The 22,162-nt window shown below is 36.1% G+C and overlaps 2 protein-coding genes across 3 annotated transcripts; both read left to right on the forward strand.

Moving 5' to 3' along the window:
- Positions 1-7,747: 7,747 nt before the first annotated feature.
- LOC110854544 lies at positions 7,748-12,282 on the forward strand. 2 transcript variants are annotated; one of them, XM_022102985.2, is made up of 6 exons: positions 7,748-7,964; positions 8,081-8,167; positions 8,496-8,698; positions 9,148-9,443; positions 9,753-9,873; positions 11,957-12,282. In XM_022102985.2, the coding sequence occupies exons 1-6, from the start codon at positions 7,874-7,876 to the stop codon at positions 12,140-12,142; spliced, it is 984 nt and encodes a 327-aa protein (XP_021958677.1). In that variant the 5' UTR covers positions 7,748-7,873; the 3' UTR covers positions 12,143-12,282. The 2 variants fall into 2 exon arrangements, with proteins under 2 accessions (XP_021958677.1, XP_021958676.1); XM_022102984.2 differs by lacking the exon at positions 11,957-12,282 and adding an exon at positions 10,313-11,000 and having other exon boundaries at positions 7,750-7,964.
- Positions 12,283-12,705: 423 nt separating this feature from the next.
- Positions 12,706-14,104, forward strand: LOC110854690. Its single transcript, XM_022103156.2, has 3 exons — positions 12,706-12,952; positions 13,106-13,782; positions 13,889-14,104. Exons 1-3 carry the CDS (start codon positions 12,917-12,919, stop codon positions 13,932-13,934), a joined length of 759 nt encoding a protein of 252 aa, XP_021958848.1. The 5' UTR covers positions 12,706-12,916; the 3' UTR covers positions 13,935-14,104.
- Positions 14,105-22,162: the final 8,058 nt, after the last annotated feature.

The following is a 22,162-nucleotide window of genomic DNA, read 5'->3' on the forward strand; positions in this document are numbered from 1 at the left end:
AGTACAGTCCAGGGAATTTTCGTATTTGTTCATATAAATATGACATATATCAATACTCGCACGTGCAAGATAGTGGAACAATGCTCAACGAGATGATTTTTAATCATTTAGGATGTAAGTGCAGGCGTTTTCCGTGAATTTAGCCCTATTGATCGGAGTCTGAAGTTCTGTAAGTTCCATTAACAAAATCGATATTTCACCGATGTGTTAATCGAAACATGTTTCATCGAAATATGCTGTATACTGCAGGTTCTACTTTAACCTCTTAACGACGAAGTACACACATTTGTGTAGTTATTTTATTTTCCGTTCACGGCGAAGTACACACATTTGTGTAGTTATTTTATTTTCCGTTCACGGCGAAGTACCCACATTTGTGTAGTATTTTATTTTTCCGTTGACGACGAAATACACAAATGTGTGTACTGCAGAAATTTCCTTGACACCAAAATTTCTTTAAAAAAAGAATATTTCTTCGGCATTTTGTGGAAAACTCGATGGTGAAAAGTGGATTTTTTTCGATATTTTTCACCCAAAATTTTGGAATTTTCCCTATACCGACCAATGTTAAAAAATGGTTTTTTCGTATTTTTCGTCAAAAACTCGAATATTGCAAACTGGTGGAAAATTTTAATTGGTTGCTATCAGGTATAATTATGAAATCAAAATCGTACCGAAGGGAAATTTTATTTAAAAATCAGTAGTACGAAAGAGGTTAAAAAAATAGGGAGAACTTAATTTTGTAACAAGTTCATGCCACGAGTTCAAAGTGATATTTAAGACAGTTTGTTTATGTATTTACATTTGTTAGAAGTGTATTTACATTTGGTTTGCAGTATCAAGCTATTTCCAACTCCACGATTCAATATCGTAACTTGGAAATGTCATTAATAGTTTATGTAAGTCATGGTCCTCATTAAATCATCAAATAAAACAATCACGAATCACCAATGACCATATTTAGACCAATGATAGGTAAGTCAGTTCTGCTATATAAAAATTCCGATCAAAAAACTCTAGTAGAGTCGAATGCATTAATCATAATATATTACAAGTATTTTTTGTGTCATACATAATTTTTATTTACCGCTAAAGAACAATCGCTCTCGGGCTACTTGGAAATGCAAATGTTTAAATTGTCATCTATGCATATTTAAGTGGGTTGCTCAAGTAATGTTATTCTCATAACAATGTGGACCTCGCCCTAAAATGATTATTTATTCGTATATGCAATCATATCGTAAACAGGATGTTTCAACTGAAATTATTCAGAAGAAATGAATAGTTAAATAAACACTTCAACTTTCACTTCATATGTGTACTGCGGAACGAGTTAGCTGAAGCCTTGAAAGATAACATATTAAACAATTTGAGATACCAATTTCGATGCAGGATAACAATTTATTACACACGTTTCGGTTTAATGCGAATATGAATTTATCTTTAATATTTGCACTCGAGGTGCAAATATTTATTTAACACGTGCTTACGATAGTTTCAATTTTCTCCACCCAGTGCATGATTAGAATATTATTGAAACACTCGTTTGCAACAAAACCGCATTCACCACTTACAAAACTGTTAATCAAAATGATAATATCCTCAATTTTACCTCTTTTCAAATGTCATTTTAAGTTCGCTTCACACCTTATTAATTATTCCCTTTCAGTTAAGGACGATGGCAAAAAAGTTTTTCAAGTCACAAGCAAGAAAAATAAGTACTGGCCCTTAAAAATATCCCACCAACAAATTTGTCTCACCATATATTCCGTTTTTCTCGCTGGAAATGGCATGTATCACTTTACGCTGCCATATTTGAGTGTCACAGCAAAAGCTTGGATTGCTCTCTTCTCCTTTGACATCCCCATTTCTGTCATAATAATGGCACTTTCGTGGTATAACGATCCGGAGGGCTTTGTGACCCTTCTAAATCTGTTACTGAACTTGGAGCGAAATCGTCGAGTCGGTGGGGATCAGAGTCTTGTTAATCCGGGATTACGGATTGAGGATTGAGATTGGGGATTAATTAATCCTTAATCCCTATCCTCAATCCGTAATTTTTGACTTTTAATCCCTAATCCTCAATCCCAAGAAGTTTGGAAAAAATAATTAATCCTCAATCCTAATCCCGGAAGCAATTGATTAATTTTAATCCAAGATGGGATTAAAATGGGATTAAATCAGCTCCACCTGTTGAAAATTCTCGGAGACCTTGCAAATTCTCCTTTTGTTTCAATGAGAAATATGTTTCCCATACCTATCAACGATATATTTACGGCAATTCCATCATTATATTTCACAAACAACAATTCGAGTATAAAACAAATATAGCTCATGTCTTTAAAAACATTTGATAAAACTTTATTTGTTCAACTTGATTTTAGTTCAGTGATCACTTAATAAGCAACCTTACTTTATGTCGCTAATGTGTACTTCGTATGGCCAGGGATGGGCAATCCCAGGATTACTTTAATCAGATTAAGTAATCAGATTACTTTGAATGTAATCCGTAATCCAGTAATCCACAAAAAATTTACACTTTAAAGTAATCCGTAGTCCGTAATCCTAACTAGCTCTGGAAATGACATGTAATCCGTAATCCTCAATTTACGGGATTGGATAATGTTTACTTGGTTGGATTACTTTGCTCATGTGAACAGCATGACAGCTCCATCTCGCAAATATCTCCAGAGTCTGAGTTACTTACTGAACTTGAGATCCTTTTGGATTTTTCAGCAGAACACTGCTGAAACATCCAATAGGTACTTTCAAATCCAAAATTCTCTAAATTTTGCGCCTCAGCGCAAAGGTGCAAAGTCAAAAGAATTTTTTAATGATTAAAAGGATTTTAACTTATGTTCTGCAACACTTCTCTACGATCATCTGCACCTTCAGAACGTGTGTTTAGTTCCGGCAGAATAATTTATCCGTCCTAACAAACCAACTGTCGGATGAATCATTTAGAGCTCTTGTTTTTTGAAAACTAATCATCATCATGAAATGAAAATTTGACGTTATTCAGAATAAATATAGATTTTTGTAATCCAGATAATAATCCGTAATCAGATTACTGTAATCCGTAATCCGTAATCCACACCATTAATTATTCCAAGTAATCCAACAAGTAATCCACATTATTTCAAGAGTGAAGTAATCCCAATCCAGTAATCCCACGATAACTTTTAAATTAATAAATTTGTAATCCGTAATCCATCGCAAGTGTTGGGATTGCCCATCCCTGCGTATGGCCGTATAATAATAACCCAGAGCGGCCCGTGGGAGTGCCCACTCACTCACACTTCAATGCTAATCAAATAGCGACAACTCGCACTTTAGGTCATTATTTATACGGTCATTAGGTTACGTCAGGATTCATATTCAATCACAATGTTAGGAGTCAGGACTTATCAAACAACTTGATTAAAACATTCAAAACTAGTAGATATAAAGGTGATCGACGACAAACACGATTTTAATCCCAATCCGGGATTAAAATTGGACTAAATTAATCCTAATCCCTAATCCCATTGAATGCCTAGAGAGATTTAATCCCGAATTAATTTTAATCCCGAGTTAATTTAATCCTTAATCTCAATCCTCAATCCCGATTAAAAAAAATCAATCCCTAATCCTAATCATTAATCCCACTTTCATTAATCCCAAGACTCTGGTGGGGATTTGGTGTATCGAATTAAGATATGCGTATGGACGGTAGGATTTTGCTGGTCTATCATAGGCCCGATAGGAATTATTTTGCTGAACGTGATTGAACCATACATGCCGCCATTTTTGGGATCCTTGTTACCAAAATTAAGAGGTTAGTATAAAGAGTTATATATTACAGCTCGTTAGGGACTGTGGAGAAAGCGTACGATCGATTTTAGTAGGGGATCAGGTTAAGGCACCCTATCCTCCCATCTCAATTATAACATTGGCGTATAGGTCACACCGGAAGGTAGGGGTCAAAATTTCCCGAAATTCGATCACATGCTTTGTGTACTTAATCCCTGAATATGCACATTTGATAGCATAAATTTTCAAAGAGTTTACATTGAAATTACCAACATTTGTTTATGTAGATAACAGCCAATCAAACTTGATTATTCTTGTGGCCCACGGACTTGTCATTTTGTTTCAAGGATGGACCTTCTTTCTCTTAGGAACCCCTTACTTGATGGTACTGGGGGATATCTTTATAGCTTCCGTCCTATCTTTGTACGTCTACCTCGAGATGTCGCCAAGGTTGGGAATATTACAGTTTAAGGTTTTGGACTAAATGTTTGGGGAAAATTTAGGGGAGAAGATCGGGTAGAAAATTTTAGAATCAAATTTGAGAGTATATGCATTTTGGGGAGAAAATTTCTGAAAAAATGTTAGAGAGACAATTGAGGGAAAATTTTTGGTATTGATTAAAATTCTTGTTTACTACATTTTTGAAATTCCATATTTCAGAGGAAACGGAGAATCCCAATTTCTACACGTTGTCCACCAAATTAATGATTTCACCCACCTAAGAATTATCGAGGGTCAACTAAACACCACTTTCCGATCGGTCTTCCTTCCCGGAACGTTTCTCATTTTTACCATGGCAAATATAACGTCGTCTTTTATCTGCATTTCGTACAACTCTTTGCTTCCTCGTCACCCTGGGAACGTCTTCTTCGTTCTGCTCTGTCTAGAGAGCGTCTTTATGATACTGTTTGTCGGGACATTTTGCGGCCTGGTGAATAAGAGGTCAAAGGTGGTGGTGACACAGATAAAGAAGGTTCTGCTGGAAGTAGGGGTTCCAGTCCCGGGATTTTTAGGGAATTTATTCCCGGGAATTCCCGGGAAACGGGATCCCGAAATCCCGGGATTTGAAGAATTGAAATCCCGGGATTTTTCAATTTGTCATTCAAGATTGAAAATGCCCTTCTATTTGACTTTTATTAGCGGTTTTGACATAATGTTGGGTTTCTACAAGCCTAACCAGTCAAACTTCATTCTGAACTCCATGATTAAGCTTTAAGCATCATGCGAAGCCACATTTTTTTATATGTCGTACATAAATTTATTCAAATCTTCTAGTTCGCAAATAAACCAAATATATAATGGAACTTAAAATTTTCTAATTTCGATGTTAGATTTACCCTTGAAGGAAGAAAGAAATCTTACCCTCGGTATAATTAAAGAATCTGAAATCAGTTATACTCAAAAAAGCTAACATGTAAGAAGTGCATAATTCCGAATTTTAGTCGATCAATTTAAGGCAGAATGAAAGGCTTTTTGAACGTGGTAGTTCATATATGTGAACTTGAAATTTTTGAATTGTCAAATTTTATGTACAATTGTGGTTTTTGTATAAGTGTATGCAGTTCAGGTTAAAATGCTGGCAAATTGTTGATTAATTATTTACCCATAAGTTTTCTGGAATGAAATTATTAAAATTTTTCTTGACACCTCTCCAAGACAGAGGGCGAAAAATTAGGCCAGCACATTACACCGAAATCTTACATTTACCATAGCAGGGAAAACAATATAATCGCTAATTTGTACTGCCATCATATGTATTTTGAGAAGGTTAGAAAATTCCATACCTTATAATAATAATTATGGATGCACAGATCCCGAAAAACATAAGTATATAGGTCCAACAGTATTATGAATATGCATATTTATGCTGTCCTTTTTAAAGTCATGTACCTTTTTGTATTCCCAAATTTAACTTTCTGGGCTAATGGGATAATGTTTGAATTTCGGGAAAAAATCCCGGGATTTCCCGGGATTTTACACGGCTAAAACCGGGATTCCCGATTCCCGGGATTGAAAAAATCGTCCGGGATTGGAATCCCTAATTACCAGCCTGAATATTTGTAACGAAAATGGGTGTTGACGTGTCAGAAATCGTCCACTCCAGTCCTCTAATTGCATTATGGGAAACTTGATTATATTCTACGTCCACTCGCAAAGGTGCAGGAACAACTGTATTGATGGCTGGTGGCGTATCTGCAATAAACAATTCTTTATTAACTCACAAATACCTCTGAATACAAAGTTGTAAATATTCGCACCTTCATTTAAAAGTGACGAGGTGCCACCCCCATCTCCAAAAGAACTCGTTTGTCCTCCTGCCGGTAGATCGGCGTCAGGACCGATATGTTCAGCTTCTAAATAAAAAGTTATCACGGGACCAAGCTTATTAGTTAAATAACCATTAATAATTATTAATTACCTGGTAGATTTAGTAATGGCATCGGAGGGAGAGTGGACATGTCGGCTGAATTTACATTTGAGGATCCAATTGGCCGAACAACTTTAGCTACAGCAATATAAATGGTTATAAAAGTTGACTATTGTAAATAAAAATATAATTATATTCTGCTTAACTATAGTTAAGCAGACATATGTATAGTATGTCGTATGAACAAAGAAATATGTACATAGAGTGTGTCCTAAAAGTTTCTCCCTGTTACCCACTAGTGTATTTTGTTACTTGACAAATACAGGAAGATCGAATCGTCCAAATGGCAATATTTTTTGAAAGTACCGCAATATGATGTGCGTAATCCGGCCTTATTCACCATTTCTACCATTCATGCTGCAAAACTGGGGTGCAAAATGTGTTGTCCTTACGAAACCAACCTGGGACCGGGATTTCGAAGTCGTGTTTCGGCCTTGTCATGGATGTTAAATCCTTCAAATTTGTTTTCCTACATCTCAAATGTTGTGGATTGAATTCTCAATGCTATTAAAACTAGCTGTTATCTGTGAATATACGCTTATAGCCGCCTTCCGCCGGGGTCAAAATAGTCGAAAATCTATGGTTTTAATCAGTTTTTCGAATTTTAGCCGATATCGCATGGCTTCAAGAGCCTTTTAAACTGACCCCTGTATGTCTGGCTACCCTCCCTTGTCATGCTGGGTTAGTCCCAAAGGTAGTAATCAAAGTATCTCAATTATTCCAAAAGTGTCGTAGTGCAAGATTTAGGCTCCTCTAGCTTTTGTAGCAGAACTAGCCAATTTCCTTCGAATTTGGTATTTAGGTGAGTATTTTTTTGATGGGGACAGTGTCCTCGAACTATCTGAACTGCGTTTTGATTTAAAATATATTTTGTTACTGCGCAATCCTATCTTTTACCAGACTATAACATTTTCAATTAAACCCATACCCTGCACTGGATGGTAACAGGATACTCAATTCCTTGTGGTTGCGAGAAGACTTTACCTTTGGTGTGGTATTGCAAAAAAAATTCACAACAAAACTCACAGACGCAAAAGCTAGCAACATAAAACAATCGGAAAATCCATAGGGAGAAACTTTTAGGACACCCTCTATGTATGCGGATTAAATAATAATATGCACACATATTATTAAATAAAAACACTAATTTTTATACATTTCGCTACTTATTTATTCCTCTAGGTCTAACCCATTGTTGATCTCTTTTCTTACTTTCGTATGATTTCTTTCAGTGGTTTACATGACATTTATATGTTTAATATCTGACTCTCATAAGTTTAAAAAATCGAAATAACATACCATTCGGCATTCTCACAATATTTCGGTCCGTTGATTTTATACTTCAAAACTTTGTGCGTACAATCTCAGCTATAATTTACCTATATGTAACATTGGCTGGGAATGGATGTTATTATTATAATTTTGTTCCTTAATATAAAATTCATTTTACCTATTTCTCTTTACAAGGGTAACATTATTTTTAAGTGTGCTGGTGGGAATTGTGAGACGAATAAAGTACATGGAGCGAACCGTGTTTACATTTTTTCACATCCATAGCAGGATTTTCTCCAGCAGGCAACTGCTGTTTTTAATTTGCTACTCAATAATTAATTATTGCAATTACTAATTAACTCCTACACTGAACTATTCGACATGGAGGAGCTTCTCGAGAGGGTGACCTATTTGGAACAGGTCGTGTCAAAATTGGCGAAATGGACACATTTTTCGGAAGTTGTAACTTTTGGTAAATTCTACAAATCCTTGCTTCCTTTATTAATACTTACATATATTAATCGAATACGTAATTTAATTTGCTAATTAAACGCTGCCTGATTAAATTAATGACCCACTTTAACACAGATTCTCCAGCTGAAGTCGTAATTTCGCCCGAGCGTGAAACAGATTGTAGTCAAAATTCTAAAATTCCACGACGACGACGAAGACGAGGTAATTAATTCACAATTTTGACATATCGAATGTGAATTTCATAAACAGCAGTTGAACACTAAATATTTAACTTTGAGTCAATTCACGGAGGCCTTGATAACGTTGTAAAACCCGTAAATTCCGGCTGTAAACTTCAAACTTTCAAAATTTTAAAAACATTTGTACGTAAAATCTGTCCACAATTTTTTGTAAACTTATGTATGTACTCAGATCAGATCAAGGCTGTGTTTTTATTTTGTTGTAAAATTGAAAATTATTTTACAAAATGTACGGATTTTACCAATTACACAGGACTGCGTTAATTGTGCTCTGTATTTTCATTCGACAGGTGGACGACGATCTTCTTCGTCGAAGGTTTCACCGGAGGTAGACGATTCCTCGCAATTATTTACTATCAAGACTGAAGTTGAGCTTGAAGAGGAAATGGATTTTGCAGATGACAATGATTTCGCCATATTTCCAAAATACCCTGATCAGACCGGAAATGACGACGCATTTCCTCCACCGTCTCAAGACGAAGAGGAAAGTCATGTAAGCAAAAACATGCATAGAATTTAATTCGTGTCAAGCAAGTTAAATATTTTAAAATTAAAAGTGATCATTCACCTCAAAATGTTATCTTAAATGACCTAAAAATTTAGAGATTATTTAATGTCAATGATGAATGAGAAATTCACACAGTCCTTCGCGAATCCAACTGTAAAATAAAATTACAAATTTCTACAAAGTTTTAGAAATATCCTACCTTCCAAATTTTTGTAAACTTGCTCAGATCAAGGGGGTTTTTGTGTTTTGTACAAGTTTGTAAAGTTATTTTTGCAAAACGCACGGATTTTGCAAAGTTACGAAAGAATGAGTTCCTTCAATGTGAATATTTTAATTTGTTGAAAGGCTTGCAATATTTTTGCACACCTTTTAGCACCTTATGTTTCATATCATAGATAAATACATACATAATCAGTGAATCTTATCTATTCCAGGATAACACCATCGTAGACGAACTTTGCGATGACGACTCTGAAAATCCCCAAGTTCGTAGCTTATCTCCAAAATTTGTCTGGACTCCTGAAACTGATTTGTTCCTCCTCGACCAAATATCTCAATTGAAGCTGCTTTCTCTGTCTGGGTGGAAATTGAACGCCACGTGGCGAAAAATATGTGCCAATATGAGTCATCAATTTCAAAAGGAGGTCACCCAGATCAAAGTCACAGGACGCTTTCACTTACTCCTTGACCAGTTCAACGAACAAGAACCGACGCCACGGAAAAAATACAAGTATTTTAATATTTCCACTTGATTAATATTTACTGAGGCAATTCACTCAGGTCTTGGTAACAACATTGTAAAATGCGTAAATTCTATAAAGTTGCAAACCTTTTTTTAAAAAATACAAATATTTCTAGCCAAAAGTAGATCACAAAGTTTTGTAAACTTGTACTCACTTCTCAGGCGTCGTATTATTTTGTTTTCGAAAAAGCCTTAAAAATTGTTTTGCAAAATTTACAAAGTTACCAATATAACTGCGTGAATGAATTGTCCCTATTATCTTGAATTATCTGATAATTTTATTTTAATTAAATTTAGACCAGGAGATGAACACATTACGGCTGAAATTAACGAAAAACTGGAAGCTTTATCGAAACTTGTGCAAGAAAATGAACAAAAGGACCAAATTGCAACCTCAAGCCAACAAGCAAGTGAAAATGTATGTAATCTTTTTAAGAAATTTCGGATTTTTTTAAGTTTTGGTCAACTTCGGAAGAGCTTTCTTGCTTTCATTGTGTAAACGTTGGTCCATTGGTCATGCGAGTTATGTGATTTTCTCAGAATTTCCTTATTTTTTTATGAAAAAACTATTAATATGCATCCCTTTCTTGATACTTACTTTTCCAACTCTTAAAAATAATGTTACCCTTTTGTAAAGTATATCCACCCACCCTGAATTCTAAATTCAGTAAATTGTGCCAAATCCAGACTAAACTGCATTCTTCATCAAGTCAAGATTACCTGGATTTTGCATAATTTACTATATATAAAATACAAAGTGCATGCATTTACTCTTTGAAAGAGGAACATTATTATTAAGATTGTACATAACTCCATCTGTTTTATAAAAATCTCCACTCTTTTACTCATATTTGTAGCTCGATCTCTCCACGCTTGAAGTTCGTACCGTGTTATCATACAAGGGGAAGCAGATGTTGCAAGTTGACGGCTTTCTGTACCAATTTGCAAAGAGCGGCGTTAAGAAAAAAATTTGGAGGTGTGACAAGTTCCAAAGTGCTCAGTGTCTTGTACGAATTCACACCTCGGAATGTCCCACCAATCCTAAAATACTGTATGTTGGGGGCACTCACACCCACTCGCCAGATCCCGGAAGATGTGAGGCTAGGAAACTTTTAAGTGATATTCGGCTAGCAGCGTCACGTGGGTGCGAAGATGACGTGTCGAAATTTATTGAGGAAAATGTGTCCTCCGCCGCGAAGGTGTCGCTTCCTCGGATAGATTCGATAAAGCGTGGCATTCGAAGAATTAGGTCGCGGTGTCAAAAATCTAACATAATTTCTGAACTAGGTTAAAATCCGTAAATTTTGTAAATTTTGAAATTTCCAAGACAAAATAGCTCACGATTTTTATAAATAATTATCCTCAGATAAAGGCCTTCTTTTTATTTTGGTAAAGTTTGTAACAGTATTTTACACAAGTTGGGGATTTTACGGGTTACCACAATCACTGCGTGAACCGTGCTTATTTATTAAAGTTGTTAGTTGCACAGATAATTATGTAAATTTAAGTGGTGGGATGAAATAAATTTTTTGACAAATTTTGGAATTTGGACATTTTGTAAATTGCTTTCTACCAGGGGCCGCAGAAGCTGTGGGAACATAAGCATTGCAGGATAGGGTAAGGGAGGGATTTATACATATGGGCAGATAATGGGGACATCGAATACCCGTGGGGACATTTCCCCTTGTCCCCATACTTCCGCGGTCACTGCACTAGGACCTGATACTGAAAATAATTGCATGCATGCAAATTACTGCTTGCTTTTTTCGCCTTAAGGTACCACAAGAGAGTTGGCAAGGGATTTCACATTGATTTTCTCAGAAACTATAGTAGGTGGGAATTTGGTTCAAATACAAATTTTGTAAAAAATATACTGCTCTAAATTTTGGTAAATGTCACCTTTTGCTGTTACTTATACTTAAGTATTTATAGCCAAAATAGTCGAACATGATGAAAATTTTTTAAAACGTCCTACCGTCAAAACCATCCGGAGCACAAATGTGCGACGATTCCCATATCGTGCGAAATAGTTTTACATGGGGAGCATAATGGGTCTCATTTCCATATTGTCTTCCGTACTTTTCAAAATAGCATTTCTATACTTGCCCTCCCTATTATTTTATGTTTCTGAGGACAAAAATGGTTCACATCTCTTTACCAGACACAAATGAGCCCACAAACCGATTATATACCCTGCAGAAATATATAAGGATTCTAAATAACAACCATTATTGCCTCAAAGTCCACCTTCCATCTCGGGGAGCTCTTAAAAATGCCCCAATGCCCTTGTTGCTAACGTATTATTTGTAAATTACGCCGGTAGCAGATGCAAATTTTAATCATAATTTTCTCTAAAAAATCATGTTGCTAAGTCCAGAAAAAAATTGAAATACTCAACCTCTTGTGGTACCTTAATGCTACATGAATATATTTATTACGGAAATTTTGACCAAATAAATAATAAATACTAGAGATAATTTTATTGATCGACATATTTTTAGATCGAGCACTGTGTCAACTGCAACAGAAAATTTGGCAGGAAAATGAGGAAGCGGATCGTGAAAGGGAAAACGACAGAATATTTGCAAGAACAGGGAAAAATACAGAAATCCGATGCCACCCCGCATTTGTGTGAAGGTTGCCGGCTCAAGTTAATGTTCTACAAGAGATCCAAACCACATATTTAGTACGGCATTATGTATCTGATGCGTAAATTTAGTAAATTACTATATATGTACTTTTTTAATGCAAAATTTTTATGACATTGTACAAACCCCAAAAACCAAGTTTGTACAAAAATAAAATGTTTTCAGGGTTTAAATAAAAATATAAAATGAAACATTTCTGTGCAAGCTGATTACTTAAATACGTACGTACCCGAGGTTTGCATACCAGGGAAGGGACAAGGGAACCTCCATAAATTACGTAACGGTTGAGAGAGGTGAGACGATGCAAGCTTAGCGTCACAGGCCGGTTTGCACTAGTGAAAAGGGTCAGTTTAGAAATTATGTAACGCAAAAATTGCGATTTTCGAGACCCCTTTATCATGTGCTACATAAACAACGATATCATTCAATCCTTCAACAGGGGAGGCGATGAAAAATTGCTTGCCTGACATAATTTATGGACGTTCCCCACTCTGCATATGAAGACCTTTCTAATTCTTGGAATAAATGTATAATCGGACCAGTGACCCTTTCCCCCATGCAGAGTTACATAAATATGTATACTTTGCGTTAATTTATATTTTCTCAATCGTTCAGGGTAGAAAGAGCAGTCAGTCACTCGGACCTACCTGACGAGACCGTGTAGACAGTTAATTTTCTCTTAATAGCCAAATTAAGAAAATCACAATTTTACTTTAAAACCAATCATTGCATTTCGAAATTTTACTCAACCTTAAGTACAGTGTTCAGATTCATATCGTGTAAACACAAATAATTATTCATCAAGCCGAAGAAATGGATCCCGTGAATCTTGCGCTAACAAATCAACTCGTAAGAAATTGCAAATCTGTCAATCTTTCTGAATTTTCTTCTGGATTTCTGAATTTTATCTTAATTCTAAAACTGCGTATTAAATTTGAATATTTAGTACTGCATAACAAATTCCGTATAAATTTGAATCAAATTTCCAAAATGATATTCCAGATTTTCGACAAAATTCGAACCTTCATCCCCAAATCAGGCCCAACTTTACGGCTCGTTTGCAAAACCTGGAATGATCAAATTCTTTCTGATCCCCGTCGGAAACTGGTCCTACATTTGCATCGCCACTCATTCCGAGATGCCGACCTCTGCTGTGACCCTTTGACCTTTGAACGCTTTGGAATGTCGATGGAGCCTCGACTCGCGACCCACGTCCGGTTCTGGACCAAGCACTGCTGCGTTCATTTCAATTCCGGCCAAAGAGAAAGAGATCAGCACTACAAATCCTTAATGACCCGATTTTACCACCTTTGCGAAAAATTTGGCGAGATTATCGAAACTGTTGAGATTCTCGTGAGGTCATCGATGTTGCAAATCTTGTACGAATTACTGACCAGGTTTTGTCCCAATTTGAGATATTTGCGTATCCGGGAGTGGTGTGTGGATCTTTCTGAGCGGAAGGAGGGGGAGGCAGCCTTGGAGTGGGGGCGACTTCCGGTACGACCTGATTTGGTGGGGCTACACATCGGGACAAATAAAGAGGCAGATGAGGGTGCAGTGAGATTGAGAGAGTTTACGCAAATGTTGGTCAATTCTGCCCCTGCGCTAAAAATGGTGAACCTTCCGAAGCATCCCGACTTTAAAGATTTGAAGATTAAAGGAAATGTGGAGATTACCAGGTATTTATTTGAACGATAATATCTACATATTAGAGCTACAAAATTAAGATACTCGCATTTTGAAATATTTGAAAATTATATAACTTGTTTTGTACTTTGTGTTTAGGAATATGCATACGCCGTTGTTTGGACACATTGAAAAATTATATTAAGACATGCGCATAGTTACATACACATAAGATTGGCACTAATTGGCAGTATGTACCGTACACACGGAACAAATTTGGATACAATTGAATCAACAACGAAGGTTTGTCAGTTGTCGAAATTTTACTCAAAAATATTTGTACTTGGGATTAGCATAAATATTTTTTAATTAACCTGTGGACTGATTTAATTTTATTGATTTCTTATTTTTGCTAACAATTTATTTATCGCACCATATATACATACTGTCCTCGTACTCGGCTCTGTCACCTCATTTGCATATTTTAACGCATTCGTGAGAGTCATAGAGTTTACTCAACATGGATAGCCCGTATCGCCGAAAATGGGCTATTGAGATTTATGCAAATGAGGTGACACGCCTAAATGCGAGGATAGTACATACATACATACACATATGAATGAAAAACTCGAATGTCTGAATAAAGCCATTCATTTCATGTATTTTTGTATAAGCATATCTGTTGTTGTTTGTTTGTTTGTTTAGCCAAGATTTAAGAAATTGCATAGTTCCATTACAGGATTTGCAAATACATAGGATCAAATCGAGCATTTCATATTGAATTGAATTTTTATTGCTGTATGTTATTGGGGATTCAGGCCCATAGGGACCATTCATAAATTATGTAACGCAAAAATCGACTTTTTCAGACCCCTGTTACAATTGTGTAACGCAAGACCACTAACCCCTCCAGCCAACGTAACTCGAATTTTATTTTCTCCAAGATGTAAGGAGAAAAATGAAAAAAGTGAATGGTTAATTGGTGGTTGCTAGATAAATATTTCTATATGTTTACAGAATGCTGCAAATTTGTATGGATTTAATTAATCGAATTACTAAATTCAAGCGGAATCAAGCATAGTTGTGAAGTATAGTTGTAAGCATAGTTGTGAGCATAGGAACAATATCGGATATATTTAGATATCTAAGATTGATATGATTGTAAATAAATATCTATGTATAAATTTAAACCTTGAGCCCAATTTCAGAAACCTGATGGTCCAATTTTTTATGAGATAACGAAGTGTTCGAACTTGTATACGACACTGGTCGGAATTCTCAATTTTTGTAATTATTAGTTTTAAAGATTTTATTTGCACACCATCTCGAATTATGGTGAAAACGAATTTCCCGGGAGAGGAAAAATTTTCGAGCATTTTTAGGAATTTCTGAAATTTTGAAACTTTCCGGGGATTATTTAGCATTGTTAGGAAATTTTCAAATAATCGTCGGCAATTTTCAATTTCCGGGAATTTTTGAACATTTGGGGCAAATTTTGGTAGAATTTTGAGTTTGGTTTGAATTTAAATTTGAGTGACGTCATCGTCTACATCCGGTGAAACTTTTGAGTTTACAACTTTTTCCTGAAAGTACAGTTTATGAGCACTATATTCGGCATATAACATGCCATTATCCGTTATGATAAATATTTTGTAAGAATGAACCCATAAATACGATAATTATCTACAACTGGTCCATATTAGACAAAACTTCCAGTTTGTTTGCACAGTTATCGAGCGGTTTTTACACATTAGGTCTTTCATTACCACTATAACTACGGATACCTCTAAATCTATATACATACCGCTAATTTCATAAGAATTTATTAGTTTGCCAGAGTTAGTATGCTATTGGCCAAACAACTTGTCTTGTGAGGCAAGCCTGCTAAACTGTTGACTAACAATTCGATGGGGTAAATTGTTACCCTCCAAATTGATTGAAATTCTGAAATTACTTGGTCCATGTCAATACAACCAACGTTTTACCAGCCAGTTTCTGCGATGGTCAGAATTTGTCAAAATATTTTATGGCAAAGTTTAAAAATTTGGCGATTTTTACTATGCGGAGCAATCAAGCTGACTTCAATTCTCTCGCTGTGCTAAAACTCGTATGTTTTTCAACTTTGGACTAAAATATTTTGGCAGATTCTGACCATCGCACAAACTGCGTGTTGGTGGTACTGACATCGACCATGTAATTCCAAAATTTGAATCAAGTCGAAGGGTTACACTTCACACCACCGCATTGTAAGTATGTTGCTTATAAAATACTTACATGTTTGAGACTAAAGTACAGGTTATTGTGAAATGATTATGCTACTTGTATGTAGTAATCATCTACCTAATCATGAAGTATATCAAACAGAAACACCCAGTAAGCAACGTTCGAACTTCGTTTAACCCCCATATATATCACCCCCTTCGTTTAACCTCCAATAACTGACCAGCGAAATTTCAAAATTTTGACGAATACATGTTCCATAAGTTTTTGCAGTAGTTTATCACAAAGTCGGCTATATACCCACAAGAACTTGCAGTTTGCAATGTTTCATATCAAACAAGTACTTTTATAAAGCATACCATAGGATTTCAAATTCGGATACGTGAGTTCGACGATACGATCGAAACAGTCGCGACTACGTTAAATTGTTCTAAAACAATCAACATTTTTAGTATCATTTTAGGCTTAGTGTTCGTTGGTAACAAAATGTCTCGCACCATTACGCGAGTATAAAGAAATTTAGTAATATTCAATTATAGTAAACTACATGACAGAAAAATCGGAATTTCCGTCTTAATGATATCAAAATTTATTGGACATCAAAATAGATACTAAAGTGCAAAGTGCATACTTATGTATTCAACACACATATATACACAAACACAAGGAATAATGTCTTCATTTATATTAGTTTTGCTTTATAGCTATCTTCCATATTTTGAAACACTTTCAAATTTTGGAACTTTTTCCCACCCAAAACTTACACAATGTGATTAGCACCATCTCGCCAGGCTGCATGCCACACTTGATTTATGATAAAATTCAATCTCATCATTTAATTCTGCCTGACGCTAAGCAACCCATCATGATATCCGTCCTGGAAAAAAATTACACGACATTACAAAGATTTGAGTATACATTTCCGTTAGAAAACCGATTAGTTGCCAAAAGGATAGATAAAATTTCCACACTATATTGTCGTATCCTCCTCGTGGGGATATATCTTGCAGCCCCGATGGATATCATGAGGTCGAAATCGATCGGAATTTTTCTCGAATTATACTCAAATAGGTATTTCAACTTGATTGACTATGGCTATGTTACTGTCAGACCTGTTGGGCGTGTATTTGTCCTTCTTTTCTTACATACGCTACACAAATCAATGGAATATACATCCATGATACCGCTATATGTCCCAATTCGTAGAATAATTCCACACTTCGCCGTTTTATTTCTGCCATCCAACGACGAGGAGAATAGCACCATGTGTATGAATAAATTCGAAAATAGCGTCCCATTCCTACGGAACATGAAATGTTCCACCTCCTACCCTTTAGATGATCTACTGTCACTTTATTCAATGACAAGGATGCCCTCGGATTGGGCCGTTGAACAGTACCACAATTTCAAAGAAAATAAGGCGTTCTTCACTAGCGCGAGATATATTGCTGACGCAATCTTGGTGCAACACCTAAACTATACTCTGAAGTGGAGTGACCACAGGAACAGCAAGGAGTGCACTAAATTCAGACTTAAGCCGAAATGCTTCCGCCTTATGATACTTCCAGAGTTGCCTGATATCTTGACGTATATTGCCACCGGAACACCAGTAACTATTGAAAGTAGAGAGTATGCTTTCCTGACATGTCATTACAGGGAAGATCTAAGTTTCAGATTTTACACGAATCCCTTTGAAACCACTGTGTGGGTTGGCATTGCAGTTTCTCTCATGACCCTTATAGTTCTTGGGGAAGCCTACGTGGCCATTAAATTTAATCAGTTTCGATTTACCGTGACGTTTTACATGTGGGCCACGGTTTTCGAACAATCCAGCAGAGTGACGTCTGCAGTAAGTCATACTAATTTCTTCCGTGCCCTGGTGGTCGTTTGGCTGGTGTCTGTTACCAGGTTAACAAGCAGCTATCTCAGCTTGGTAATTAGCAGTTTGAATTCCCCGTCAGTTCCAACTTTTCCGAAAACGCTTCAAGTAAGTACAAGCATTTCATTTTACATTTATTTACGTAAGGAAACGTTTCCACGTTATCAACGATTCGTAGTGCACCTACTTAATTCATGTAATCACGAATATATGTAAATATTCGTGCTCAACGTTAGTCGTTATTAATATCCACAACATTAGATATAACTTACCGTAAAACCTCTATTTATAGCCGGGGCTAAAATTCAAAACTGAGGGTGACGGACCCGGCTAAAATTAGAGACCCGGCTATAATTAGAGACCCGGCTAAATTTTGTTCCGCCCAAAATTTGAGATGTTACAAAATCAAATATAATTCATGTTGACTCAATTTGAGTTTTCTAATTTAGCAAGATAAGCCATAAGTAACCCATTCTCTTTTAATCTACATCTTGAAACGAAGTTTAGCAGGTTTTTTAAATTTTCTCTCGTGATTATATCCATTATTAACCTGAAATTAATAGGAAAAAATTAGTAGTTCAACTTATTCGATGATTGGCATAATGTGCAACATTTTTCTTTAATAAACTATGAACAGGGACACAGCGGACAAGACAGGTCATAATTAGAGACCCGGCTATAATTAGAGACCCGGCTAAAATTTTGAAATCTTGGTCTCTAGACCCGGCTATATTTGGAGACCGGCTATAATTAGAAGAGGGCTATAAATAGAGGTTTTACGGTATGTCAAAAACTTTCATCCTTAACGGTATGTATTGTCGCCACACCTTCATAGTACAATCTGTTTGAATACTATACATCAGTACGAAATACACCGGCCAAAGATTTGCGGTGTATGGGTATTAGAGATGCCAGTAAGCCGGCTTATATAGTTATGAGTCAAAACAAGCCGGCTTAGTAGCAACCCGGCTTGCTTTGACTCACAACTCAATAAGCCGGCTTGGCTTCGCTTGCATTGACTCGACTCATTAAGTCGAGTCAGCTTACATATGCACAGGCATTCCAGGTTTAAATAAATGGACATTAAGTAATTATAACAACAAAAATATCATTTAGAAAAATTAGAGTTATCTTTTAAAATGTTGAGCATCCAAATTAAATCAATAAGGTGTGTCCAGGAATAAATGGTTCCGCGCGTAATGACCTCCACATTACGACCTTGTTAGTAGATATTTATAAAGCTTGTCGGAAATTGTAGGTAGGAACCAGACATGTCTATTTTTGCTTCAAAGGATTTTTCTTACTTCATTGTTGGCCACCATTCCGACTTTCCGCACCAGCCCGCAAATTATCAATTTTCAGCCCGTTTATGAAATGTCTTGGATGATTTTTTGGCATTATCGTTCGAATTATTCTAACTTTTTCGCCTTGGAGCAAAGGTTGGAGTACCTTCTTTTGCACAAGGCTCAAATCTGATCGATTTCTCACAAATGGGGACATTTGGAGGGTTTTCTGTCTTAAGGCCATCTGTCTCAATGTAAGCCTTGCTTGGAATTTTGCAGGGAATGTAGATATAATGTACAACTTCTGTTGTTAATCTACACTCACAAGGTTTCCTGAGTGGTAAAATGTGATTTTCGAAGTCTTTGAGGGATCAACTTTGTCGCAGTTCTTGTCATAAATGATGATAATTTTTCACGACAATTCTCGACACGTTTTTTTGCAACTTTTTTGCACTCTGCTGTTTTGGTTCTGAAAATTTTTTGTGAACCTTCGCTTATTTTTTTCTGTAATCCCCAGTTAATGTACTTTAATGATGCGGAACAAGCGTTTCGAAATTTGCAGTAGCCGAGCAGCACCACGATTTGACGTGGTAAAGTTATTGCTGAATAATTTTTTAATGTCTTTCAAGATTTGGTGGGTGGCTATGAAGAGAGCTGATCTGAAATGTTTTTTCAATTCCACTTTTTGTCATCCTCATACATCGAAATATAAACCTTGTTTGTCGTTTTGTAACATGTTTCCGTTTTGAAACACTGCCACGTCTTGTTCGAATAAACCCTCCAAACGAATGTAAATAAGTAGCGTCAGAGCGATTCTAGTTTCCTTTAACGTTTCTCCGTATATGACCCCGTCCTAACGGTCATGAGGTCAAAAATATTAACGCCCTTGAAATCGCAGTCAAATTTCCTTTAAAATGACACCCCATATGACAATTATGTATCTTTTGACCTTTGACCTCGTTCTCAAGGTCATAAGGTCAAAACTATTAACATCTTTGAATTCGCGGTGGAATTTCCTTTAAAATGACACCCCATATGAAAATTATGTGTCTTCTGACCTTTGACCTCGTTCTCAAGGTCATAAGGTCAAGACTATTAACATCTTTGAATTCGTGGTGAAATTTCCTTTAAAATGACACCCCACATGAAAATTAAGGTTAAATTTAATTTTGACCACACCCCCTGGCGCAGTGGGGTGTGGTCCGATTGACCCCATTATCGAACTCGACCGAGAACTAAAAATTAGAAACACAATGTCGAAAACGGCATTTGATTATGTCGACTCTTTCTGGAGATATCCTGCTTACGGACGGACAAAACGATCACAATAAGTAGCTGACGCTACTTAATAAAGACAAGCGACGATTTTGCAGTTGTGAAAATCCCGATTCGAGAGGTTTTCATTTTCACGGTGATTGCAATTCAATTTCGCCCGTTTAACAAAAAATGCTTTATATCCCCTGGAGGCCAACGTAATTATGTTTCAAAAAATAAAAATGAAAAGTAGCAGAATACACCAACTGCGCAGTGTAGGTACACAGTACTCGGTACCATTTATTCCTGGACAAGTTATAATTAACTTACGTCAACTTATTAAACTACATACATACATACAAATGTATGTATGTAAATATAGTAATTTGTGCAATTAAATGCAGCACGTGTAAACTGCAATTGGGTGAATTGTCACAGTTAAAAATAAATGTTTCCTCATTCAACTAATATATGTACAGTTGGCAGTAGTTTAATAAAATAAATTCAGTAAATTTACACATTTACAAATTTTTTAAAGATTTATGATTTATGAAAATAAAACAGCTGAGTTTATACTGGAGTATCAATATCCGTCTCGATCTTAAATTTTTGATATTGTTAAACACAAAATGGAATAATAATTCAGTTAAGAATTGACGTACAAATAACATGTCAATACAAGTGGAGCGGAATAAATACGTTTGTGTACGTATGTATGTACATACGTGTGTAAGCACGAGGAGGCAGAGCCATCGGCTTATTGGGTCAAGTTGAGTCAAGCCGAGTCAACCAATTCCAACTCATAACTCAATAAGCCGGCTAATTGAGTCAACGGCTTACTTGAGGTCAACTCAACTTAACTCAGCTTGACTCAACTCAATTCAACTCAGCTTGACTCAACTCAACTCAATGAGCCAAGCCAAGCCAAGCCCAAGTGGCAACTCGGGTATACAGAGCTTGAACGTTTGAAAAAGACCACTTCGATATTGGTCTAAAATCTACATTGGGTGACCGAATTTGTCGAAATTTGCGTAACTATGTATTTTGTCAAAAGAACAAATCTGTTTGTAGTCCTAAGTTTTGTTTAAATTTTGGTTGATAATGAAGAAGCACCAGATCTCAGATCCGATGGTGGTAGTGAAGACGCTTTCCAGTAAAGCAACGAAATAAAGGGGAGCTGTAAACCGACTAAAAATCGACGCATTCGATTTCAGAAAAATACGTTCATACAAAATCCTACATGGTTTAGAAGAAAAATGCCACCGACTAACAAAATGTGAACTAGTACCTTCTACAAAAATCCTTAGTTAATCCCTAGATCAAGATCAAGATGTCTTGAGACACAAAGAACAATAAAGGTTCTCAGAATATTTACAAAAAATATTCGAAGACTAGTTTCTCCCAATACGAAAAACAATTTGAAGGTGGTCATTTTTCGCCGTTCAACCTCGGTAGTGCAAAGGCACATCAACGATATGTACATTGATAATTATGCAAGCAATCATTTTTGCCATATACTTAGGTAGAACCGAATGCTTGATTAAGAACTTTTTGATAATTTCTACTTGCAGGACGTTTCGTGTTCAAACAAGAAACAGGATATTTGGTTTGTTGGGCAGACTTGGCTGGCTAGAAACCAAATAGTGTCGGAAGCGTTCAATGAAAAGCAGCTATTTACTGAATCCGAGACCAAAAGATGTTTTAAGATACTCTCACCACCATTAAGTACAGGATCTGTTGTGGTTGGCAATGTGGTTCACCGAGACGTGCTGATATGGTCGTTTATGCTTTATTTAT

The sequence above is a fragment of the Folsomia candida genome, unplaced genomic scaffold (assembly GCF_002217175.1).
Source record: "Folsomia candida strain VU population unplaced genomic scaffold, ASM221717v1 Fcan01_Sc010, whole genome shotgun sequence".
Taxonomy (NCBI): Eukaryota; Metazoa; Arthropoda; class Collembola; order Entomobryomorpha; family Isotomidae; genus Folsomia; species Folsomia candida.